At 47.2% G+C, this 26,553-nt stretch overlaps 1 protein-coding gene across 2 annotated transcripts in view; it reads left to right on the top strand.

The window, feature by feature from the left end:
* NF1 (neurofibromin 1) overlaps positions 1–26,553 on the top strand; it is a 310,275-nt gene that overhangs the window by 61,138 nt on the left and 222,584 nt on the right. For both annotated transcript variants that reach the window (XM_056865591.1, XM_056865590.1), the window contains exons 9-13: positions 8,615–8,788; positions 18,010–18,132; positions 19,267–19,341; positions 24,124–24,255; positions 25,890–26,024. In XM_056865591.1, coding sequence (XP_056721569.1) covers positions 8,615–8,788; positions 18,010–18,132; positions 19,267–19,341; positions 24,124–24,255; positions 25,890–26,024 — 639 coding nt within the window. The remainder of the gene's footprint in view (positions 1–8,614; positions 8,789–18,009; positions 18,133–19,266; positions 19,342–24,123; positions 24,256–25,889; positions 26,025–26,553) is intronic.

Here is a 26,553-nt window from a genome sequence, read left to right as displayed (position 1 = left end):
TATGCTGACAGAAGAGCCAGCGTGGTGTAGTGGTTAAGTGCGGTGGTTTGGAATGGTGGACTCTGATTTGAAGAACCGGGTTTGATTCCCCATTCCTCCACGAGCGGCGGACGCTAATCTGGTGAACCTAGTTGGTTTCCCCACTCCTACACATGAAGCCAGCTAGGTGACCTTGGGCTAGTCACAGTCCTATTAAGAGGTCTCTCAGCCCCACCTGTCTCACAGGTATCTGTTGTGGGAGGGGAAGGGAAGGTGATTGTAAGCCGGTTTGATTCTTTCTTAAGTGGGAGAGTAAGTCGGCATATAAAAACCAACTCTTCTTCTTCTTCAAATGTTCTTAGTTTAACTTCTGATGTAAAATTTCTGGAAATTTTGAAGCTATGGGAGGGGGAGAAACATCCACCACCCTACAGATTTTGAGGGAAGTTGAAATATCTGCAGTATTACTTGCAGATATTACTTCTACATCTTATTGTTTTAAGACCATAAAATGCATCATTCTGTGGCATTCAAACAAAATTTTCAAGATGCCCATCACTGGGGAGAACTGCAAACTGCCACCAACTGTGCTTCTAGAAGGCGCCTCTTAGTTTTCGCCCTCCTTGAGGTTTCTGTCCCTGACTTGCTGTGACTGTGTCCCCCCCCCCCCCACTGGGCAGGGAGCTGCTGAGTAGGGTAGGGAGCTGCTCACTTCCCCTGGAGGAGGCTGTCTGCAGACAGCATAAGGCAGGTTGAAATCAATGCACATAGAGTTGATGTGGCCATGAGAGTGTTGGCCTGTGCACAGTTGCTGGCTTATGAGCACAGTCTGCACATGTGTAAAACATTCACAGGTGGGCTCTCTTCCTGTGTTCAGCAAAGCTAAAAAAGCCGTATTCCAAATCATAGCGATGGTGCCTAGATGGTACACACTTTGTGCTCGCACAAACTCAATGCTTATCCATCCAATGGCCAGTTTGGTCAGCATAGTGGTCTCCAGTGTTAGCTGATAGCATTAGTGGGGCTGGTTGTACTACAGGACATCTAAAGCATGTACATACATTTCCCTGTCTGGCATACGTCTAGCAAGGGTTGAGACCACACGGAATGGTGAACACAGATTTGGTTAATTTGTTTGTAATCAACAGTAATCTACATTCTTGGCTACACTTGGCTCCTGAAGTGATTCACAATAAAAGGAGAAAAACCAGTGGCAATAAAATACTTTAAAGCATAAACATCACCAGCCAAAAAAACATCAAGACTGTAAAAGAACCAGCAAAGTCAGCAGCATCAGATAACTGATAATAGAAGCATTATTAGTAGCACACTTGAAAAGGGTAGCAGGTACCAACGTTGCACTATAACCACCATAAAAGAGGGAGTGTTCACCAGGTTCTTTTAGATTTATAGTAGGGGGACTGACAAAGCCACGCAATATACTATACTCAGATTTACACATTAATGCATTGGTTGTGCTAAATATACTCATTATCACAAAGCGAAAGAAGGCATACATAATTTTATCTCTGAAGATGCCTTCTAATTGTTGCTAAATGCAATCCTATACAGTTTCAGTGCTTACTGTGGACTCAGACTGGAGTAACTCTGCGTAGAATTGCATTGCAGGTTGTCAGCCTTTCCCTCCTGGTGGCAAAGAACAGAGCTTTACCACACCACCCCCTCAGTAGTACCTGAACTCTTCCATTGTATCGGTCGGTTTTTCCAATCGCAACACTTAGAAAGAATATGAACTGAAAATTTCTTCAAGGCTCTGCTTTGAATGTAATTCTCAGCTTCATATCAATGTTTGCTTTCCCATGCCAGAAAAAGACTGAAACCCTTTCCAACTTTGATAATACAATTTAATCTCTAGGACAGTGAGTACTTTGTCTCTCTTTTTTGGTAACCAACGATTGACCAGATACCAGTTTGAATCTTTTTTATCTTTTATTGAAAAGAGAATAGATTCTTTTTCTTAAACAAGAAAGTGTACAGTATAAGAGTGTAATGAATAAACCCACCCTAATTGTGGTCAAACAGGCTAATAAAATCAGGGTTCCTTACATTGTTCTAATTACATGTCAAAATTGATTATAACAGGTAAAACAAATTTCATTTCAGTCTCTTGTCTATTAAGGATTATCAAATAAGCCAAAGAACCCAATGTCTTACCAGGCAGGGTTTCTCCAATCTCCGTATCCAGAGGTTCAATCCAGGGAAATCCAATTTGCTGTAGTTTACCATGTAACTTTATAGAGAAAATCCATCTATCTTGATTAATCTTCGAAATTGCTAATTACAATCATGTGACTGCTTCTAAGTATCTGAATACTTCTATTATGAAAAGTAATAGATGCATCTGCTTATGTCAATAAATGTTGCTAAGTGCATCTGCCTACGTCAACAAATGTTTCTAAGCATATTAAGATAGCAGTGTAGAAGGCCATAAGTTTATCATGCCTAAAACTGTAAAACAAAGGATTACATAATTCTAGCAGGTGTGCAAATGCCTTACACTGGGGATAAGATTATTGCTACTGCAACACCATGTTCTTGCTCTGAGGAGGAGGGCTTCTTGGAACTTGGGTGATTCCCACCGGCTGCTGAGGGAGGCAGGACTAATTTCTTCACTTCCTGTCTCCCGCGTAGGAATCTCCTCAGCACCAGTTTGTTTCAATCAGGGGCGGCAGCAGAGAGGCTGCTGTCTGCAGCTACGACCTCTTAGAGCTAGCAAGACTTCCTTCCAAGCTAAAATGACCTCTAAACTTCTTAACTATTCTAAGCCTCTCTGTTCTTGTTCTTCGCTGTTTTTCCCTCTCAATTCTTCTCAAACCCCTCCCCCACACACAAACACTCATGGTCGATTGGGAGGAGGCTACCAGGGACGATGATCCTGGGCTACTCTCCACACAGAGAAACGAAGCCGACGAGGTTCCAGGTTTAATCTTTATTTAGGAAATGAGAGAAAGAGTGGTTGCAGCCTTGCTGCCAAAACACAAATGGCTATTCACGCCTGAGAAAAAAGACAAAAAAGGTTCCTGCTGCCACAAGGACTCCTTTGGTTGCCAGTTTGGCCCAAAGCGCCAACAACGACAAACCCAGCCCTTTGGGTGAGATCACCCTGGGCCAGTCAGTCGATCTGGAGAAGACATGGAGGGGTAACATACCAAACCCCCATTATGAGACTGTGGGAGGGTTCCGTAGGACCCTCTACCAGGGTCCTGAGGAGATCATGGAATTTGTTAAAAGAGTCCTCAGCCTCCAGCTGTCTCTCTCCCTCCCTCTTCCAGGGAAAGCTGCCTTCCCAGGTGCCCGCCCTTTCCATTTTGTAAGTGACAACCCTCCATCCTACACATCAAATAAGGGTAAGGAGGATGGTGAGTTCTCCTTGGACAGGGAAGAACCTCTGATGGAAGAACAGCAGATGCCCTGACCTGGATATCCCAGGCTGGCCTGATTTTGTCAGATCTTGGAAGCTAAGCAGAATCAGCCTCGGTTGGTGGTTGGATGGGTGACCACCAGGGAATGCTGTGGTTGTTGTGTGTGGGGAGGGCAGTGGCATCGCCATAGGGTTGACACAAGTTGGATATAACTAAGCTATTACGGCCCTGGACCTCTCCGAGGAACCTGATACTGGAGAGGAAGTCAAAGAGATAACGGTCCAGGCCTAAGGAATTTTTTCAACTCAGACAGGTCTGTCCCATTCCCTGAGTATTTTGAAAACCTGGTGAGAGTGGAGTGGGACAAAATATTGGCAAATAGGCAATTTTCAGCTGCTACCAATTTTTTTTACAATTGGCAAGTCCTACCAGTAGATTCCCCCACTGCTGCGTTACAATCATACATTTTCCTCTCCAAGGACGGCATGGGTTCTATCAAGACCCACTGGATAGAAAGGCCCCTACTCTTCCAAAAGTCCCATGAAGGGATGGCAACAGCAACTCTTTTTCTCCAGGGCTTCCATTGTATGCCCCCTCCCCAAATTTGAGTCATCTAATTCCTAGCAATAACAGGAGAGCCATGGAGAGAGCTAATTGCGTCCTTAAGGCAGTCACCTTCCTTGCAGGCGCATTCCTTGGCACTATGATTTGTGGCCCATTAAATGGCAGCCACCACTAGATATGCATGATGGCCAATCGTTCCATATGCATGATGGCAGGTCATCGTTCCAAGTCAATTGTCATGGCCTGTCCCTTCCACAAGACCCTGGTGGAGTCCAGGGACCGAACAAAGAGCCAAGCCCAAACACCTGAGAAAAGATTCTAGAGGAGCAGCCCTGTTGATCTCCTTTTGCCCCCATCAGGCCTCCCGTTTGACATTATTTTTGACCATAATAGAGCTTCCTGGTCAGGTAGCAGAGGGCCTTTTAGTAAAGGATAATGCCTTAACAGGCCCCAATTTCCCCAGGCTTATAGGGCCGACAAAACCAGGCAAACAGTGACACCAGGCCCTCGGCAGTAGGGGGAAGGCTGCAACATTTTTGACCCAGTGGATGCATCTCAGCCAGATCTCTAGGTCCAACAGGTCATCCAATTTGGATACGCCATAGTTTACCAGCCTTCCCCCAGACCGTTTTTCTCCATTCCCCCAGAAGGGAAAAAACACCACTTGCAGATAGACGCCATAGAGCCAGTGCCTCCCTGCAAACCTTGCTCAGGAGTCCACTCTATTTTTTCACGCTTCCAAAGAAAACAGAGACAGGCGTGCCATTCTTGAGTTCAAGTACATAAACAGGTTTGTGACAAAGAAACATTTCCATATAGGACACTGCGGTCAATCACAGAGGCCCTGCTTCCAGGGACCTTCATTACATCAGTCAACCTAACAGAAGCCTACCTGACATCCCTGTAACTGCGGGACATCACAGGTTTCTCAGGTTCTCATGTCAGGACTAGGTTTTTCAATTCAGGGTTCTGCCCTTCAGCTTGGCCTTGGCACCTCAAGTCTTTCCCAAGGTATCGGTCACTCTGGTGGCACTAGCAAGGAGACAAGGCCTCCAAATTCATCCATACTTAGACGACAGCCTGATCTGCTTCCCTTCCAAGGAGCAATCCTTCAGGGATACAAGCAAGACTGTACAGATTCAGGAAGCCCACGGCTACCTTCTAAATTGGAGGAAAGCAATCTTGTACTGTCACAGAGACTGCCACACCTGGGGTCATCTTCAACTCCAGCCAAAATTTATCTTTCTCCCAGAAGAAAAGGTCAATAAGATATCTGGCCTCCAGGGACACCCTCAGCGCAAAGTCGACTTGCCTAATGTTCTTGGCCAAACTACAAGGCTTAATGATCTTGTGCATAGGGTCCGTACCATGGGCATGCCTGCACTCAACCACTACAGTGGTTCCTTCGGCCTCATCAACATGCAGTTTCACAGAGAAAGGACAAAAGCCTTATTCTAACTCAGTCAAACAGAGCCAGCGGGGTGCAGTGGTTAAGAGCAGTGGACTCTGATCTGGAGAACCGGGTTTGATTCCCTACTCCTTCACATGAGTGGCAGATGGTACTCTGGTGAACCGGGTTGGTTTCCCCACTCCTACACATGAAGCCAGCTGGATGACCTTGGACTAGTCACAGCTCTCTCAGCCCCATCTACAGCTCTCTCTCACAGGGTGTCTGTTGTGGGGAGGGAAAGGGAAGGATATTGTAAGCTGCTTTGAGTCTTCCCAAAGTGGTAGAGAAAGTCAGCATAGAAAACAACTCTTCTTTTTCAAATGTTCTTAGTTTAACTACAGATGTATAATTTCTGGAACTTTTGAAGCCATGGGAGGGAGAACAACATCCACCACCCTACAGACTTTGAGGGAAATTGAAATATCTGCAGTATTACTTGTAGATATTACTTCTACATCTTACTGTTTTAAGACCTTAAAATGCATCATTCGGCAGCATTCAAACAAAATTTTCAATACACCCATCTCACAGGGTGTCTGTTGTGGGAGGGGATGGGAAGGTGATTGTAAGCTGGTTTGATGCTTCCTTAAGTGGTAGAGAAAGTTGGCATATAAAACCCAACTTCTGTTATGGTGGTTAAACACCCACCAAACAAAGAAAGAAAGGTCAATCCTACATATGCAAGGACCCAATACAAATATTCACAGATGCCAGTCTAATAGGCTGGGAGCCTACGGTCTAGAACAACCAGTCCAGGGACTCTGGGCTCAGGAGAAAAGGGGAGTACATATCAACATCCTGGAGCTAAACGGCCATCCAAATTGTGCTGATCCACTTCCAGCCCAATATTGAAGGTCAGCACATCCTCATTAGGATGGACAACATTTCAGCCATGACCTATATAAACAAACAAGGCGGATACAGGTCTTTGTCGCTTCATCGAGAAACCAAGGCAATCCTGAATTGGGTGGATTGGGACTTCTACACTGGGACTTTCCTCCACTATCAATCATATCGAAGGTGCTGAGTAAGGTGCGACAGGAGCATGCACGGGTGATCCTTGTGGCCCTGCAGACCTTGGTTCCCTTTTCTGATGGAATTGTCCATACAACAACTATGGATGTATTCCTGTGAGACAAGATATACTGCACCAGGGCCAGATCGAGATTTTGGTTCTAGAATGGCTCTGTCTAACTGCATGGCTCTTGAAATGCAAGGGTTACAAAAAAAGGCTACATCCAGGAGGTTGTGGACCCCATCATGGGAGCCAGAGCATCCACTAAGCGTACTTACAATTCCTCGTGGAAATTGCTTGTGAGATAGTGACAGCATAAGCATATCAACCCATTGGATCTGGGTTTGGGTCAGATCTTAGCCTTCTTGCAAGACAGAGTCCATCAGAAGCTCAAAGCAACTTCCTTGCACAGTTAAGTGCTGGCTGTTGCCACCATAATTCCTCAGATAGCAGAGCCCCTACATCGAAACATCCTCACACCCTTTCCTTAGAGGGGTGACACAGTCAAGCCCTCCGACCGTTAATCATCTTCCAACTGGGAGGCTTCACGTGATGTTGTATTCCTCACCATGACTCTCTTTGAGCCGTTAAGCGAAGTACCTCTCAAGTGGCTACGCATGAAGACTCTGTTCTTGACAATAGTAACTTTGGCACGTAGAGTATCTGAATTGGGAGCCCTGTCACTTAGAAAAGTGCTGTGGGCTTTCCATGAGGACAGATGGTTCTCCAACCAGATCTCACCTTTGTTCCCAAAGTAATCTCCCTTTTTTCACAGGAGGCAAGACATTAATCTACCGTCTTTTTGCCTATACTCAAAGCATGACAAGGAAAAGGTGTGGGCACACCCTGGACCTACACAGGGCACTCTTGCTCATTTCTCTGATGGCCCCTAACAAGAGGAAGAGATTTCTCAGTCCACAATAAGCTATAGCATTAGGCAATGCATCTGTCAAGCTTACAAGGACAGCAATATTCCAGTACCTTAAGGCATTACTGTGCATGTGGTCTGGAGTGCAGCTACATCCGCTGTGTTTAGTCGCCAAACTTTGGTTGAAGAAAACTGCAGAGGGGCTACATGGAGCTAATACAGAGCGAGAACGGAACCTTGGACACTTACCGTGAGGGTTCCTTCTGTTCTGAGGTAGGAGGGCATCTTGCCCACCCAAAGAGAGTTAAGAGGGAGAATGCACACAAAACCTCTTCCATCAAGGCAAGCTCCTCGCAGTGCAAGACAAGAATGACATAGCAACTGGTGTAGCTGAACAACAATACAGAGAAAGAACGGGGCTGTCTCCCCACCCCAAAAGAAAAAGTAAAAAAGATGTTGAGTGAAGAAAGGAAAGGGAAGTTGCCCTATTCACCTTCCCTTCCTTGAGCGTTCTATCGTTCTACTATTCTATGTTGTTGTCCATATCTCAGTGTTCAGCAGTTTTCGCCTGTTCTATGTTGTAGTTCTATGTTCCTGTTCCTTCCTGTATTAGTCCTAGCTTGGTGAGAATCAAACTAGAGCTAAGGAAATTCCTGTGCGGGAGACAGGAAATTAGTCCTGCTTCTCTGAGCAGCCGGTGGGAATCACGCAAGTTCCAAGATGCCCTCCTCCTCAGAGCAGAAGGAACCCTCACGGTAAGTGTCCAAGGTTCCGTTTTCTTTCTCAATTTTGCCAGTTGCCTGTTTGCGTTCCTTAGAGATCCATGCAAGACAAGCTGTTAACATCACAATTACAAAGAGGTAGCTGTGCTAATCTGTCACAGCAAAATCAAACAAACAAACGGTTTGATTCTTCCTTAAGCGGTAGAGAAAGTCGGCATATAAAAACCAACTTCTCCTCCTGCTGCTACTGGTCTGCGCCTGGCTGTGCCTGATGCTTCAGTGGCTGCTGGTTTCAAGGGTGTTTTCCCCAGGCCTCTTGGCAGGGATACATTGGGATAAGTTGGATGTCCCGTCCATTTTGTTCTGTTGGGATCTAGCTGACCCGATGATCCTCTTAGTGACATATATGCAAAATCCTACCAGTGGATTGATCCTCTTATGATTAGAAAATACAGAGAGTATGAAGTGACACAGATTACAGTTATGTATGCACATGTTCCACATTTGTATTTTGGGAGGCTTCTTTGGGGGGGGGGCTGCAACATTAGGGGCTCAAGCAGGTCAGATTATAAAAGTTGGTCTTGGTGTGCATGATAATTTCCTTTCTCTCTCTTGGGTGTATCGATTTTGCAGAAACTCTTTCTGGACAACCTCAGGAAGGCTCTTGCAGGCCACAGTGGCAGCAGGCAACTGACCGAAAGTGCCGCCATCGCTTGTGTAAAGCTGTGCAAAGCATCGACCTACATCAATTGGGAAGACAATTCTGTCATTTTCCTTTTAGTGCAGTCCATGGTGGTGGATCTCAAGGTAAAAATGGGGAAAAAGAGCAAAGTCTACAATTATAGCACTCTCTTTGTAAGTGACAAGCTGAACTGTCAGTGCCTTTTGAATTTAACCAAAACTGTTGCAGTATATGTGTCCTGAGTCAGAGACTGCATAGATGAAGCTTCCTTATATTGAGCTGAACCCTTGGACCATCCAGCGCTGTTATCTGTTCTGATGGGCAGCAGCTCTCCAGGAGACTCCCACAGAGAGAGGTTTTCCCTTGCTCCTGTTTCCATGAGATCCTTTAACAATAGATTCCAGACTGAATCTGGGCCCTTCTCCATACAAATGTTACCTACCACTGAGCCACCAACTCTCACGTGAGCAGTGGTTGAGTGCAGTAAGGTGAAACCCTACATGAATTATGTGCTCTAATAATAGAAACAAGCATTGGGAACACAGTGGGATGTAGTGGGTAGACTTCAGACTGGGAAGACCCGTGTTCAAATCCCACTCATCTAAGAAACTCACTAGGAGTTCTGGATACAGTCACAGTCTCCCAGCCTAACCTACTTGACGGGGTAGTTGAGAGGATAAAATGGGCAGGGGTGTGCAGGAAGTAGTTACGCTACACCAAGTAGTTCCTTGGTGTAAGGGTGGAATTTTTAAAAATGGAGGGTTCTCAAGCTGTCAGCGTGAGGGCGAGTGTAGAGCCCTAATGAGAATACTGGTGACATACAGTCGCTCATTCGAATCTTGCCCTTGCCATGAAGCCCCCCCTCCCTCAGCCCACTTCCACAGTTCGCATCTGTCAGCCCTTGGCCCACAGAACCAGAAATCACCACAAAGTCGTATAGAGTCCAAACAGATGGTTTTTACTGATCAAATAGGCATACAGTGCAAACGAATAAAATGACAGCTATGAAAGGCTCACTAGCTGGGAGATATTATAAGGCAGGAAAGGCGGGAGATTACACGCAGGAATACAGTTTCCCAGGAGCTGGGTTCCCAGGCTTAGGCATGCGACCTTGGGGGGCAGACAATACAGCACAGAGACAGAGGCAATAACGAAACCGAGATAGCAGCCTGACATTCTGCTCCCCTCAAGGCCCCCTCCCAGTTCGCAAGGGGGCTGGCCTGTTCGGGTAAGCTATGTGAAAGGCGTCGACGAGGTCGGGGGCGGAGACATCCTGTGCGCACACCCATTCGTCATAGGCAGGGGGGAAATGTTTCCAACGAACTAGATATTGGAGAGTGCCATGGTGAATACGGGAGTCAAGGATCTTGGAGACTTCGAAGTGTTCTTCCCCCCCCACCATGATGGGTTGCGCAGGTGGTGGGTCCGGATGCCACCGTGGAGAAGCAACATGGGGTTTGAGGAGGCTTATGTGGAAAACAGGATGCACACGCCTCAAGGATTTGGGGAGAGCCAGTTCCACTGTGACAGGGTTTATGACCCGAGTAATGGGGAAAGGGCCAATGAATTTGGCGCTGAGTTTATGGCACGGTTGGGTGGAACGGAGGTTTTTGGTGGAAAGGTAAACCAAAGCACCCACTTGCAGATCACCCCCGGGGGAGCGATGTTTATCAGCTTGCGCTTTGTATTTACGTTTGGCCCGGTCGAGGTTGCTAACGAGCCAGGGCCAAGTGGTACGGAGGGCGTGTGCCCAGGAGGCAATGTCGGGGTTCCCCTCCCCCTCTACATCATCTGTAGGAACGATGGGACTGAAATCTTGTCCATACACAGCAAAAAACGGGCTAAAACCTGTGGATTGATGCATGGCATTATTGTAGGCATATTCTGCTAAAGGTAACAGTTCCACCCAGTTATCCTGGTGGTAGTTAACATAACAACGCAAATAACATTCAAGTACAGCATTGACACGTTCAGTTTGACCATCAGTTTGAGGATGGTATGCACTAGACAATCCCTGTTCCACCCCCACCAACTTGAGGAAAGCTTTCCAAAACTTAGAAACGAAACCACTTCCGCGGTCACAAATTATCTTACGCGGAAACGAATGTAAACGAAATATATGCGTCACGAAGAGGCGGGCCAGTTTCTGAGCAGAGGGGATCCCTGCACATGGAATCAAATGTATTTGCTTAGAAAACAAATCAGTAACAACCCACAACACAGTTTTACCCCCACTGAGAGGGAGATCAGTCATGAAGTCCATAGCAATTACTTCCCAAGGTCTGCTGGGCGTTTCAAGAGGTTGTAGCAGTCCCGGGGGTTTGCCCTGCGATCGTTTCGCAGCGGCACAAACGGGACAGCTGCGGATGAAGGAGTCAATGTCGGAACGCATTCCCCCCCACCAGAACTGTCTGCGCAATAAGTGAAGGGTCTTCAGAAACCCAAAGTGCCCAGCTGTTTTGGCTCCATGAGCTAAATGTAAAACGTCCTTTCGAAGAGCTTTGGGTACATACAATTTCGAGTCTTTGTACCAGGACCCTCCCTGTTCCATAACACCAGGGGGTAGGGTATGAGCGGAGCGTTCTAAAAGGCACTGGTCCCGAAGGGCATTTAAAAAGGACTCGGAGATGGGGACTTTGGAGGGGGCCCCCCCGTCGGCCATGGAGATTTTAGAAACAGTTATGGGGCTAGTGCTTACGTGCGGCGGCGCGCAGATTGCAGGCGGCTGGGCGGCTGGAGGGGTAGGAAGGGCGGGAACGCCGGTCTGTTGCGGTGGCGGCTGGGCAGCCGGTTGGGCTGGCGGAGCTTGTAAGTTGGGTGAGGCGTGCTGATGCTGGGATCGAGTTTGCACAGCCAGCATAGGTAGGGCCCCTCGTTGCATAGGGGTGAACAGAGAGTTGGTGGGTCTTTCGAGTTTTACCGGATATTGTGGTAAACGGGAGAGGGCATCCGCGAGAACGTTCTGCTTCCCAGGGACGTGCTTCAGGGTGAAACGGAACTGAGCAAAGAACTCCGCCCACCGTTGTTGTTTCGCCGATAGCTTATGGGACCCCGTGAGGGCAGCTAGATTTTTGTGATCGGTCCAAACTTCAAAGGGAACTTTAGACCCTTCTAAGAATTGCCGCCATAAAGTCAGTGCATGATGAACTGCAGAGGCCTCTTTCTCCCAGATGGGCCAGTTTAATTGAGCGTGCGCAAATTTTTTTGAAAAGTAAGCGCAAGGGTGAAGTAGACCGTCCGGTCCTTGCTGGAGGAGAGCCCCTCCCATGGCTACATCGGAAGCATCGACTTGTACAATGAACATTTGATTTGGGTCTGGGTGCCGTAGCACCGGCTCCGAAGTGAAGAGGCGTTTGAGGGCCAGAAAGGCGGCTTGGCATTGCTCAGTCCATAGGATTTTTGCGGAGGGCAAGGCAGCCGAGCTTACTTTTCCTTTAGTTTTCAGCAGGTCCGTAATGGGTAGAGCCACTTGGGCGAAGTTAGGGATGAATCCCCGATAGAAGTTTGCAAATCCCAGAAACTGCTGTACTTGCTTACGGTTGGTGGGGGGAGTCCAATCGAGGACGGCTTGGACTTTGGCGGGGTCCATGCGAAGACCTTGGTGGGAGATGATGTATCCCAAAAACGTGAGTTTGCTTTGGTGAAATTCACACTTAGCTAGTTTAGCGAACAGTTGATGGTTACGCAGGCGTTGTAGAACTTCTCTGACTAGAGTCACATGCTCGTCCATAGTTTTCGAATAAATGAGAATGTCATCTAAGTAGACCACCACCCCACGATATAGAAGGTCATGTAGGATTTCATTGATGAGTTGCATGAAGACCCCCGGGGCCCCTTTTAATCCGAACGGCATTACAAGGAATTCATACATTCCGAAACAGCTAGAGAAGGCAGTGAGGTGTTCATCTCCTTCGCGGATACGGACTCGGTAGTAGGCTTCCACCAAGTCTAATTTAGAGAACACATGGCCTTCCTGTAATTGTCCCAAAATATCCGATATTAATGGGATAGGATAGGCGTTGGTCTGGGTAACCGCATTGAGCTTTCTGAAGTCAATGCACAGGCGAAGGTCGCCCTCTTTTTTCCGGACGAAAAACGCGGGGGCCGAGTTTGGGGCATTCGAAGGGCGAATGAACCCTCTGGCGAGGTTTTTGTCCAAAAAGTCCCGGAGGACAGTGCGCTCGGAAGCGCTCATAGGGTAAATCTTACTTTTGGTTAATGTGCAGTCCTTGACTACTTCAATCGCACAGTCTGAGGCCCGGTGGGGGGGTAAGGCATCACATTCCTTAAGGTCGAAGACATCTGCGAAGTCCCGGTATACAGCGGGTAGAGCCGGTGGTACTGGGGCAGTAGAGGTTAACGCTGGAACGGCGGAAATGGCAGAGCAAAGTTTTGCCGATGCTGGTCGCAGGTGGGACTAGCGAAAGAAATAGTGTTTGTTTCCCAATCAATACTGGGACTATGTCCTTTAATCCAGTTAATTCCCAAGACCACTTCAAATCGGATAGGGGCTATAGTGAAGTCTATTTGTTCCCAGTGGGAACCAATTCCCATTGCCACCCCTATGGTGCGATGATCAACTGGACCCCCCTGGAATTGGCTCCCATCCATTTGAGCAAATTGGACGGGGGCGGGTAAAGCCTCTGAGTCGGCTCTGAGGGCAGCAAACGTGGCTTCGCTTATGAGAGTGCGACAGCAACCGGAATCAATTAGTGCTTTGACGGGGATTTGTGGACCTCCGTTAAGTTGTTGTAAAACTGCATCTACGTAGACGGTGGAGTCCACTTCTTTGATTTTGGTAGGAGCATTCGGTTTGATAGGAAGATCCTGAGAGGTCTGTGGAGATGCTCCATTCACCACAGACCGGAGCCGTTTTTTGACAAGTCGAGGGGAGATTCCAGGTTTAAGGCTGGAGAAATCCAAGGGTTTTCCTCATCCGAAGAGGGAAAGCTGTCCCCCAATGGGGCACTTGTAATCCGAGACCCGGCGGGGTCGTTGGAAGCAGGTAGGGAGGCTGGGTCCCCGGCATGGAGTGCAGAGGGTGTGGGCCTTCCCGGAGCTGCGCTGCGGGTGGCCGCGGTGCCTCTGCGTGGTGGACGACCTCGGGCGCGGGTTGTCGTGCTGGGACGAAATAATTCCTGGCGGCGTGGGCAAACGGCTGCAAAGTGGCCCATTTCTCCGCATGTAAGACAGGCACCCCTCTGAAATCGGGCTTCACGTTCCTGGAGCGGACGTGGGGGATTTCGTGGGACGAGCAGTGGTGCCTTGGGTTGAGGCTTTTGGGTGCCCTTCTCCTTGTGCTTTTGACGGACGAGAGAAATAAAGCGGCGGCGGCTTTCCACTTCCTCGGCTAATAGGATCCAGCCTTCGAGGGTATCGGGATCGCCCCGCATGTAAGACCAGTTCAGAATGTCAGGATGCAAGGCTTCCCTGAAATGATGGATTAGGGTGGTCTCGGGCCAACCTACAATTTTACTTGCCAGTCGCTGAAATTCATCGGCAAATTCCCGAACTGTAGCAGAGCCTTGTTTTAATTGTAAGAGTTCCGTTTTGGCTCTTTCTCCCAGGAAGGGGTCCTCAAACCTCCTTCTCAGGGCAGTCATGAAGTTGTTGAGGGAACGAATCGCACGAGAGCGGGTGTCAAACTGGAGGACCATCCAGTCAGCCGCTTTGCCTGTCAGGAGGGAAGCTACGTACCGCACCCGGCTATCTTCCGTGGGGAAAAGTTGACCTTGTTCTCGCATATAACTGTCCACTTGATGCAAGAAACAAGGCAAAGTCTCAAGAGATCCGTCATACGTAGTCCTCAATTTGAGTTGCTTCCAAGGGCCGGGCGCGGGCTGACCCGGTTGCACGGGTGGTCCGGGCGGAGGAGCAACAGGAGCTCCAGGAGGCAAGGGTGGAGCAGGCACATTAGCAGGTGGTTGCACGGGTGGTCCGGGCGGAGGAGCAACAGGAGCTCCAGGAGGTAAGGGTGGAGCAGGCACATTAGCGGGTGGTTGTACGGGTACCCCCTGACCCGGTATCGGAACGGGCTGTCTCTGAGCTATCAGGGTCTGTTGTAATTGCCTGTTCTCGTGAAGCATAAGTTCCATTACTTCTTGGAGTTGATCAACACGGTCGGAGAGCTCCCGATTCTGGGCTCGTAAAAGATGAACCTCCTCACTTGGGCCCCCAGTAAGATGAGGCTTACTGGTTCGGAAGCTCGTGGCCCATTGAGAGCTATCCCCATACAAATCCTCGTCTTCAGACTCATCTGAGTCTCGACGTCGGTCAGCCAAACGGCGTGCGCGTTGGGTCGCACGCGACGGGACAAACGCCGGGGAAAAAGTTAGACCTGATAGTCCCAGTACATAGTCCTTGGGGCGCGTGTCCACGTTCGCCTGATTCCTTGCTGCAGCCGCCCTGGCTGCTTCCGCCGCCTCTCTCTCTCTTGCGACCCTAGCCGCTTCGGCGGCTTGCTGATCCGCAAGAACTTTGGCGTTCTCAAGTCTTAGGGCAGCCTCTGCCGTAATGCGCGGCAAAAGTTCTGTCTCGAGGAGCAAGAGTATGGGGTCAGGTTCCCCGCCCAGCAGAGGTTGTACTCGAACCGCCAGTGCGGATGCCTCGGCTCCAAACGTCGGGGTCAAAACTTGAGCCAAGGTGGCCACCGGGGTGTCCTTTGTACATTCCACAAGGAGGAGAGCGGTGCTAATAGCGACTCGCTTGGCCTCAGCCTGGCAGCTGGCCGCATCCGGGATCAGGGAAAAACCCTCCGGCGGGGCTCCCGCCATGGTAGAAAGAGTTTGTCGAGAAATAAGATTATCCAAAAGTCCAGTTAATATTTGTAAATCCTCAGTCGCCAATCGGGCATCGTCCAGTAATTGATCCAAGTCCTGAAGATCTAAACGAGCATCAGTATCCTCCGATGTTAACATCCAGAGACGTCCTGTAAGAGATTGCCACTGCGCGTGTACCAGTCCCCTCAAGCGGCAAACCTCTCGGTTCGTCCGGAAAAGTTCAGCGATTAAGTCCTGTAACAGAGTAGGGTCCTCTGAGAAGGGCTCCAGGGTAGTAGATCACCTGGAGAGCTGCACAGCTCCCATCCAAGTGGCAGGCGAACCCCCCTGGGCTCCAGCCTGGCTAGGAGAACGGTGAAGATGTGAGATAGCTGTCATAATGTCAGCCCTTGGCCCACAGAACCAGAAATCACCACAAAGTCGTATAGAGTCCAAACAGATGGTTTTTACTGATCAAATAGGCATACAGTGCAAACGAATAAAATGACAGCTATGAAAGGCTCACTAGCTGGGAGATATTATAAGGCAGGAAAGGCGGGAGATTACACGCAGGAATACAGTTTCCCAGGAGCTGGGTTCCCAGGCTTAGGCATGCGACCTTGGGGGGCAGACAATACAGCACAGAGACAGAGGCAATAACGAAACCGAGATAGCAGCCTGACAGCATCTGGAATACAGGAATAGCGGTGCTGGCTAATTTTACAGGCTTGTTGAGGGGCTTGCAGCCTCATCCTGGATGTGAAAGGATATGAATGTTCTTCCGGTGCTGAAAAAGCTCCATATTATGATGTCATAAACTGTCCAGGTATTGTTATTGGGGGTGAGTGAATGATCAGAACGGAGGCTGGATCCAGACTAGATGGGCAGTTCCCCCTGAATCCCTGTTCCTTCTGCAGACCCCCCTCATGTCTTTTCTCAGGGTCTCCCCATCTCCAGGAGTAGCATTTCATGGAGATCTGTGGGAGCGGGAGGCAGTGGAAAATTGGACGTGGATTAGAACAAAAATTAGAACCCTCTAGCGATGGAACGAAGGGGGAAAGGTGCCTTTCCTTGCTGGGAAACTCCCTTAGACGAAGGGTCCCCTGGATAGCAGCCTGGTCACCAGCCGCCACTACTTAGGGACCTGCTGAGAACATGGAGACTGACCTGCTGAGAAGGTACCTTGTTAGCACAGGACTAGACCAATAATGAAGTGACAAGGTAGAAACCCCCGGAAATACCTTATAGCAAACTATGTAGCACCTGTGCAATCTAGCATGTAGGGAAGAGATTAAGAGAAATATCCCAGAGAACTAGATTGTACTAAACAAAGCCAAATGGAAATGTTATTTATAAAACATTTATACAAATTCACAGTGGGTAGCCGTGTTAGTCTGTCTGCAGTAGTAGAAATTACAGTTAATATTCAAACTCAAGACAATGCATTTACCTGGGCTGAATAAAGACCTTGCATTCATGGCTCATTACCAATGCTGATTTCTCCACACCCATCTCTCCCCTGGACATCTCAGACTCTTCTGCATACCACACCTAATCCCATCACGCCTGCTATTCACATTTACATACTAATGCTTGTCTGAATTCACTCTCCTCTACTTAAAGACAGATGGATTCACATTCTAGCTGTATCTGAAGAAGTGAGCTGTGGCTCACGAAAGCTCATACCCTGCCAGAAAATATTTTTGTTAGTCTTTAAGGTGCTACTGGACTCTTGCTCATTTATACAATATGATAAAAGAGAGAAGAAAGGGTGGTTGGATTCAAAAAGAGCAAAACACAATAAAGGGGAAAGGCACACAGTATCATGGCACACAGAGTATCAAATTTTAAAAAGCACAGTTGGCTAGGTGTGGGACTAGGACCTGGGAGACCCAGGTTCGAATCCCCACTCTGCCATGGAAGCTTGCTGGGTGACCTTGGGCCTGGTAACTCTCTCAGCCCCGACTCTGGCTAGAACTTGGATGGGAGACCTCTGAGGAATACCAAGGTCATGATGCAGAAGCAGGCATGGTAAACCACCTCTGAAGGTCTCTTGCTTTGAAAACCCTTCAGGGTTGCCATAAATCAGCTGTGATTTGATGGCAAAAAAATTCAACTGTAAATCCCAGGGGTCCAAAATCCCAGACGCTCTAGGTGATACTCTTGAGCCCTAGTAAAAGTTTTAAGGTTTCTGTCACACCTCAGGATGCTGCCTTGGGCTCCATGGTAGTAGGGTGAGACAGCGTAATAGGGCCAGCCAGTCTTATTGGGATGGATTGACACCTGATTTGAAATGATGTGTATCAGGAGACAGCAGGGAACAGCTTGTACCTCCCGTATCAATTGTGTGGTCTTCCTTCGCAAGGTCGGTTGTTATGTTTGGCCCGAGTCTTTATGCTTGGCCCGTGTCTTCCTGTTTATTGCAAGTCCTTGTTTCCATGAACATCTTCCTCTGCATTTAGAGAAGGAGCTCGTTTCTGTTTCCGGTTTATGTTTGTGTGTGATTGAAGAACCAAAACCCCAGCAAAATGGCATGTGCTGACCAAAGGAACCACGATGCAGTCTGATTTTCTTTCTTATTCCCAAAGAACCTGCTCTTCAACCCGAGCAAGCCTTTCTCTCGAGGCAGCCAGAACGCTGACATTGACCTAATGATCGACTGCCTGGTGTCGTGCTTCCGCATCAGCCCTCGCAACAACCAGCACTTCAAGGTGAAGCCCCCCTGCCTGCCTGCCCCCCCCTGCCCTGCAGCTATTTTTAAACCGTGGGATGGGAAAGGGAGGCCAGCAGCTGTTGGGAATTCATGAATAATAGAGGATTTCTGTTTCTTGGCAATTACCTGTCGCATGTTCCCCCCCCTAGGAATCTATTTTAGGCGACTAGCTGTCAGTGCGTCTTTCTTGCTGCTTTTAGTGATCAGGGTGGGGGTTTGAATTAACTAGTAGAAGCTGAAAGCATAACCTGCCCAAAATGTCTCCCTGGGCGACTCCCTCCTTAATGCACGTGGCAGTTCACACAGAGGTGCTCCTTCCCTTTCACGGATCTTGGTGCTTCCCAGTAATTCTTCCAACTAACTTGGGGATGATTCTCTCTCTCCCCCCCCCCCAGAATAAGGCTAGGCCAAGGGGCTGCTCCAGGAGACACCCCCACTTCCTTCCTAGAGCCACTCTTTCTCCTGCTCCCATTGAACGGGGTCTGGTTTTCTCTGCTTGAATTTACTCTTTCTAGGTCACAACTGGCCTTCCTTGAAGGTCAGATGGGTGATGGATGCCATAGTCTACTCATTCCAGTGTGGGATACAGTTTAAAGTATTACACCTAACAACAGGGAAGTCCTGGGTTCAAATCCTCATGCAGACATGTCGCTCCCTGGGGTGACTTTGGGCAAGTTGCACTCTGTGGCTTGGATCCTGTGATCTTGTTCCTCTTGTTCTTCTCTCTGGCTGCTGTGGAGGCTGTCCTCACCTGCAGCACTTTCTTCCTGTGCTGCTGGCACTTCCATGTACATAATGGCTGCTTGAAAAAAATTATCTTGCTCATGTGGAAGTGCAGTGAGGAAGACAGAGCAAGTGCTGCAGAAGAGCACAGCCTCTGCAACAGCCAGGGAGAAACACATGGGGCGTTGGGGTAATAGAGTCTAAGCCAAAATGGCTGACCTGAGAGGGTGGTGGAGGGCAGACCAGTTATTCTGCCCTCGTAGGGTAAAAGTGTAAGGGATTCTGTTTCCTGTGCTGAATGCCTTTCTACCCTGCAGTTTTCATGTCTGAAGGCACTCATGGTGGATCGGTACCTTTTTGAATTTGAAAGTTGCTAAAGGAACAAACCTGTTTTCTTTCTCTTTTCTAGACTTGCCTAGCACAGAACTCTCCCTCCACATTTCAGTATGTACTGGTCAATTCACTCCACCGAATAATCACAAATGTAAGTTCATAAAGCATGAAAAAGCCGGATCGCCTGGGTGAATCTGTGCAGAGTAAATGCTTTGGGCCAGCAGACCCTAGGGATGGTGCTTGGGCCATGGGACTGAGCACTGTTTCCTCTTCCATGGCAAATCCCTTTGATCACCCTTGAGCACAATTCGTAGTTGCCACTGATGAGGGTGGGCTGCTCACCTAGGATTTGAAACTAGCTCCAAAACGCAGGTGCAAATTCTGGCTTTAGGACATAGGAGAAGCCCTTCTGGGTTTGACCAAGGGTCTGTTTGGTACAGTTTCCTCCATGCTGTCCCTGGCAAGCCCAACGGCCACATGAAAGGTTTTCCCCTGCTATTGCCCCCCCCAGGACATTCAGAGGTTACTACCCTGGAAGCTTCAGTTGGCCATCGTGGCTCAAGTCTATTTATTATTTATTTACATACCTTGGTAACCTGCCTTTCTGCCCTTGGAAGGGCCACCAAGGCGGCAAATAGTTTAAAACATACATGATAAAACCACATATAAAACAATTAAAATTAACCCTCCTCCCAAACGCACATCATTAAGAATTTAAAAAAGAGTGACAATACATACAAAATAATTAAAATACATACAGAACATAAAAACATTGGTTAGGAAGGAGAGATCATTGAGGGAATGTCAGACGTCAAAGGTGTTACAAGCAGATGGTAGGCCTCAAACTTCCAAGGATCCTTTCCACATCCTTAGACTGAATAAACTGAAAAGGATCCCTGACAATTGGACAAGTTGGCACCACCCAACCCTGTCAGTGCTAACGTTGTCCAAGTAGGAACAGGTGTGAGATTTTATCAGCAATGTGCTGAGCAGAGCGGTCACCGCTGCCCACCAGCAGTCCACCTCCTCCTGCAAGCCAGATCCCAACAGGTCTCTGTCCACTCAGAACACCTCCTCTGGCGTGCCCTGTGCAGACACAGTGTTGTTTCTTTGCTGCCATCACTGCCATGGAGTACGCTTTAAAATGAGCTTTTGCCAATGTCCTGTCAGCTGCGGCCTGACCCCCCCCCCCTTGTCGCTCTAGCAGTCTCCCTTGTCCTTCCGTCAGCCGCAGCTGCTGAATAAACCAAGGGGCTACCTGGACTCTGACAACTGAGAGAGGGTGCCTGGGATTGTCAGCTGCCTGGACAATATAACTGTGTCATCAGCATATATTAGAACAGTTTTCTTGCGATGTGCTAATTTAGGAGGATGTAGATCTGGATCTTGGAGGCAACCCATCAAGTTCATATAAAAAATAAACAACAAAGGGGCGAGAAGGCATCCCTATTTAATGCCTTTATAAGTATTTGTTAGACTGGAAAGGTGCCCTAGTTTGTTACATCTGACTCTAAGAGCCGTTCCCTCATGAAGGGCGCGGATGAGGTATAAGAGCCTACAGTCTATATTTGTGGATTCCAGCTTTTCCCAAAGGTGTGATCTTGAAATAGAGTCGAAAGTGGCCTTCCAATCCACAAAAACGGCAAATAATGAGGGAGGAGTGGTGGAGGAGTATTTTTCAATAAGATGTTGTAGGACCAAACAGTGATCTATAGTAGATCTACCTTCCCTGAATCCTGCTTGCTCCTCTACAATAAGACACTCCTGGTCGAGCCAGCTGGTAAATTTATCAAGGAGATGCCTGGCATACAATTTGCTAAGGATATTCAGCAGACTAATTGGTCTGTGGCTCGACGGGTCATCTTTCCTGCCCTTTTTATAGATTGGGACCATGATAGCTGTGCCCCAATCCTGAGGAAGAAACTGATGAGGAAGAAACTGAAAGTTTTTATGCCGGTGTTCAGGAAGAAATTGATCACACACCTAAACAAGGTGTGCTGTTAATCATAGGTGACTGGAATGCAAAAGTAGGAACAAAGCAGAATCAAATGTTGTTGGCAGATTTGGGCTAGGAGCACGGAATGAAGCAGGAGAATGATTCATAAAATTCTGCGAAGACAACAATTTGTTCATTGCAAACACATGTTTCAGGCAACCAAATACACGATTGTATACATGGACATCACCAGACGGCCAGTATAGAAATTAAATAGATTACATAATTGGAAGCAGAAGAGGGAGAAGCTCTATTCTCTCGGCCAAAACAAGATCAGGAGCCGACTGCAGTACAGATCATGATTTGTTAAAATCGAAAATCAAGATAAAGCTGAAGAAAAATACTAGAGCATTCATAGCACCAAAATACAATCTAAGCAACATTCCTGAAGAGTTTAAAGACCATGTAAAGAGCAGATTTGCATTACTTAGTTCAAATGAATGTAAACCAGAAGAACTATGGGTGGAAACTAGAGATATTATCAAGGAAGAGTGTGCAAAGACTATTCCTGTAGCCAAAAGAAATAAAAAGCCTCGATGGAGGACTGAGGAAACTCTTAAAATTGTTAAGGATAGACGAGAAGCAAAAGTAAAAGGTGACAGAAACAGAATCAAAAGTCTAAATGCAGCATTCCAGCGATTTTCACGTAGAGACAAAGAGAACTATTATAATAACCAGTGTGAAGAAACAGAAGAGAACAACAAAAAAGGAAGAACAAGAGATCTGTTCCACAAGATCCAAGAAATCAAAGGGAAATTTAAATCACGGTTAGGTATGCTGAACGATCAACATGGAAATACATTAACTGAACAGGACAAAATAAAGAAAAGGTGGGAACAATACACTGAAGAACTATACAGAAGAGCTGAAAGGATGACAGATTCCTTCCAAGAAGAATCCTTTGAAGAAGAACCTACAGTATTAGAAAGTGAAGTGAAAGCTGCACTGAGAGCAATTGGGAGAAACAAAGCACCAGGAACAGATGGGATATCAATAGAACTATTTCAAGCCACAGAAACAGAGTCCGTTAAAATCGTGACAAGAATATGCCAACAGATATGGAAAACAAAACAATGGCCCACAGACTGGAAACGATCAGTTTACATCCCAATTCCCAAGAAAGGAGATGTCAAAGATTGCAGCAACTATCGAACCATCACATTAATTTCTCATACAAGTAAAGTGATGCTCAAAATCCTACAACAAAGACTGTTACCATATATGGAACAAGGAATGCCTGATGTTCAAGCTAAATTCAGAAGAGGAAGAGGCACTAGAGATCATATTGCAAACATACGTTGGTTAGTGGAGCATACAAAAGAATTTCAGAAGAAAATCAGCTTGTGTTTCATAGATTACAGCAAAGCTTTTGACTGTGTGGATCATGAAAAGCTGTGGCTGGTTTTAAAGGAAATGGGTGTGCCACAACATCTGATCGTTTTGATGCTCAACGTGTATTCTGGACAAGAGGCCACGGTTAGGACAGAATATGGAGAAACAGAATGGTTTCCAATTGGCAAAGGTGTTAGACAAGGATGTATTTTATCTCCCTAACTCTTCAATCTGTATGCAGAACATATCATTAGGAAAGCTGGATTAGATTTAGATGAAGGTGGAGTGAAAAATGAGGGGAGGAACATTAACAATTTGAGATATGCCGATGATACGACATTACTGGCAGAAAATAGCGAGGACTTGAAATGACTACTGCTGAAAGTTAAAAGAGAAAGTGCCAAAGCAGGACTGCAGCTGAACATCAAGAAAATAAAAGTAATGACTACAAGAGAATTACACAACTTTAAGGTTGACAATGAGGAAATTGAAATTGTTGAAGACTTTCTATTCCTTGGTTCCACCATCAACCAAAAGGGAGGCTGCAGCCAAGAAATCAGAAGGAGATTGAGACTGGGAAGGGCAGCCTTGAAGGAGCTAGAAAAGATTCTTAAGTGTAAGGATGTTTCACTGGCCACCAAGATCAGGTTAATTCATGCCATCGTATTCCCTATTACTATGTATGGGTGTGAGAGCTGGACAATGAAGAAAGCTGATAGGAAGAAAGTAGATTCCTTTGAAATGTGGTGTTGGAGGAGAGTGTTACGGATACCCTGGACAGCCAAAAAAACAAATCAATGGGTTTTAGATCAAATCAAGTCTGAACTGACCCTAGAAGCTAAAATGACTAAACTGAGGCTGTCGTACTTTGGACATATTATGAGAAGACAAGAGTCACTGGAAAAGACAATCATGCTAGGAAAAGTTGAAGGCAGCAGGAAAAGAGGAAGACCCAACAAGAGATGGATTGACTCTATAAAGGAAGCCATGACCTTCGATTTGCAAGATCTGAGCAAGGCTGTTAAGGCTAGGACACTTTGGAGGACATTGATTCATAGGGTCGCCATGAGTCGGAAACGACTTGATGGCACTTAACACATACACACAATTTTTAGGAATACACCCTATGGAATCAATAAAAGTAGAAAGTGAGGTAAGGAAGGGAGTCCACCATTCCATATTATTTTTCAAAAATTCTGGCAGAATGCCATCAATTCCAGGGGTCTTGTAATTTTTGAGCTGGCCAATTAGCGACTTTACCTCCCTAAAGGAAACTGAAGGCCACTCAGGCAATCCCTTGAACTTTGGGGTTCTTGATTTGCAACAGGGAGACTAACTTCCAGAACTTGTAGTATTACCCACCACCAGCATTTTTCCTGGGGCGGGGAAGATTGACTTTTGACAGGTGTGTATGGGAAGAGGTTTATATGTGTGATTCCCTTTAAATAGTTCTGTCGGTTGCCTGAAACTAAAGAAAACATTACCGTGCAGACAGAACTGTGTACTCTTAACCACTGGAGTGGTATATTTTTGATAGCCATCCATGGTCCATTGAGTCCTTTCTGACTATGATTTCCTGTTGGTGCCTTCCCCCCCTCCTCTTAGTCTGCCCTGGACTGGTGGCCGAAGATCGATGCAGTGTACTGTCATTCCATGGAGCTCCGCAGCATGTTCAGCGAAACCCTTCACAAAGCTCTACAAGGCTCTGGCGTGCACACGCCAATACGCATGACGACGGTAAGGAAGAGGCCTTCATTTGCAAATGTTAGCAACAGTGGGTCTGTTACCATGAAAGTGGTGTCAATATTGCAGTCCTAAAAGTAGAGGTTGTAAACATTTCCCAATGACCCTTCCTCTGTCTGTCTGGGGACAGTCACTCAACCAAGATGAAAAGGGGCTTGGACGTTGCTCCTGTCCTACCAAAGGACAGAGACTGGTGGTTAACTTCCCAGTGGCTTGGTTGCTGCCATTCCAAGAACATTTGTGGGATGGAAATGTATCAGACAGGAGATTCAAATGGTTACTGGCCATGTCGGCATCTCTTCCTCAGCCCATCTGCTCCACTAACATTGATTGTCATTGAGGGGGTGGTCTTGTACATCCAGCAGAATGAGGTGGTAAACTCCAAGGTGGTGGAATGGACCATACTGTTTCAGATGGGGAGGGGCTGTGGCTCAGTGGAAGAGCACCTGCTTGGCATGCAGTAGGTCCCAGGTTCAATCCCTGGCATCTCCAGTTTAAAAGACCACTATCGAACAACTTGTTTACTGTAAAACATTTTACTGTAAAACATGTTTTCCTAATATCCAGCCAATACCTTTCCACCCACAATTTAAACCCATTATTGCGAGTCCTATCCTCTGCTGCCAACAGGAACTGCCCCCTGCCCTCCTCTAAGTGACAGCCCTTCAAATACTCCCTCAGTCTCCTCTTCTCCAGACTAAACATGTCCAAGTCCCTCAGCCTTTCCTCAAAGGGCTTGATCTCCAGGCCCCTGATCATCCTCATCGCTCTCCTCTGCACCTGTTCGATTCTGTCCATATCCTTTTTGAAGTGGTGCCTCCAGAACTTCATACAATACTCCAGGTGCAGCCTGACCAATGCTGTGTATAGCGGAACTATGACATCTTGTGATTTGGATGTTATGCCTCTGTTGATGCACCCCAAGATTGCATTAGCTTTTTTGTCGCTGCATCACACTGGCTGCTCATATTTAACTTACAGCCCACCCGTACCCTCAGATCTTGTTCACTTGCTGCCCATAAGTGTATCTCCCATGCATGTCCCTCATTTTTGCTACCCAGATGTAGAATACATCTTTGGGTAGTTCCTTAAACTAGAGTTTGATTTGCACCCGCTTATAAAATGCTGTGTGGTACTGCATGGGAATAATTAAGGTATGATGTGAAAACATGTTGAAGAGAAGGACCCATATGATAGCATTCTGGAATATATCACCTTCACATTATCAATTTCCCAGCAATTGCAAAGAGGGCTGGAAGCTTGATGTTTTTTAAATGACGTTTCTGATTTTTGGGCCGCCAGATCTTTGTGGACCTGGCCGTGTCTTGCATGTAGTGAAAGCTGAGGCTTTGTTTTTAGTAATATGTGCACCCCCCTGCCAGTGCACAAGGGAAGCTGTGTGCAAGCAGGACAGGGACATGTATTTACTTGTAAGCGATTTGTGCTCTTTTTGCTTTCCTTCCACCACTTTTCCAAGACATCAGGCTCATGGAAATTTGGCAAATGAGGCAGCTGGTGGTACACATCTACCCTCAGCTCCCAAGTGGCTTCCCTCGTGCCCTCTGGAGGCTTACTTGGAATTGGCAATGCCTTGCTGACCTGACCTGTCCTGCTGTTTTCTTCCTTAGAGTCTTACCTTTAAAGAGAAAATGACAAGTCTTAAGTTTAAGGAGAAACCCACAGATGTTGAAACCAGAAACTACAAAGTCTTGTTGTTGTCGATGGTAAAACTGATCCACGCTGACCCAAAACTCTTGCTTTATGTAAGTGTAACCCCCCCTTTTTGTTTTAAACTAATATGTTTGATATGGACATCTGGGTTGTTTTTCCACAGTCTTTGAGCAGAAAACATGCAGAGACTTTCCAGCCAGGAACCAGATAATTCGGAAACGAAAATATGAGAATCAAAACATTAAAGCAATTAACGATGAGAAGTAATTCATGGAACACTTCCATATTTTGATACTTTGCACATTGCTTTGGCCTCTAGCCATCCACATAGGAAAGCTTAAGACAGTGGCACTTGCTCAGTGGCTCGGGAGCCTCGTGTGGCTCTTCTGAACCCCATTCCCCAAAGAGGCCTGACTCCATATTTCATGAGAGTGGGTGAGGCCATTACCCAGTGAGGCTTGTGGTTGGCAGTTGGTTCCCACCTTGAAGTCGCTGCTGCTGGAGGGACTGGAGGATGATGGGGAAGCTGTGCACCAGGGCTGGTAGTGGAGGGCCCTTCTTCTCCCCCCAAAGTCCCTCCCCTTCTCTGCAGCCTCTGCGATCTTATCGCAGCACCCAGGC

This window comes from Euleptes europaea, chromosome 19, assembly GCF_029931775.1.
Source record: "Euleptes europaea isolate rEulEur1 chromosome 19, rEulEur1.hap1, whole genome shotgun sequence".
Classification (NCBI taxonomy): Eukaryota; Metazoa; Chordata; class Lepidosauria; order Squamata; family Sphaerodactylidae; genus Euleptes; species Euleptes europaea.
Note: the sequence above shows the minus strand (reverse complement) of the source record. Positions and strands in the feature narration are given on the sequence as shown.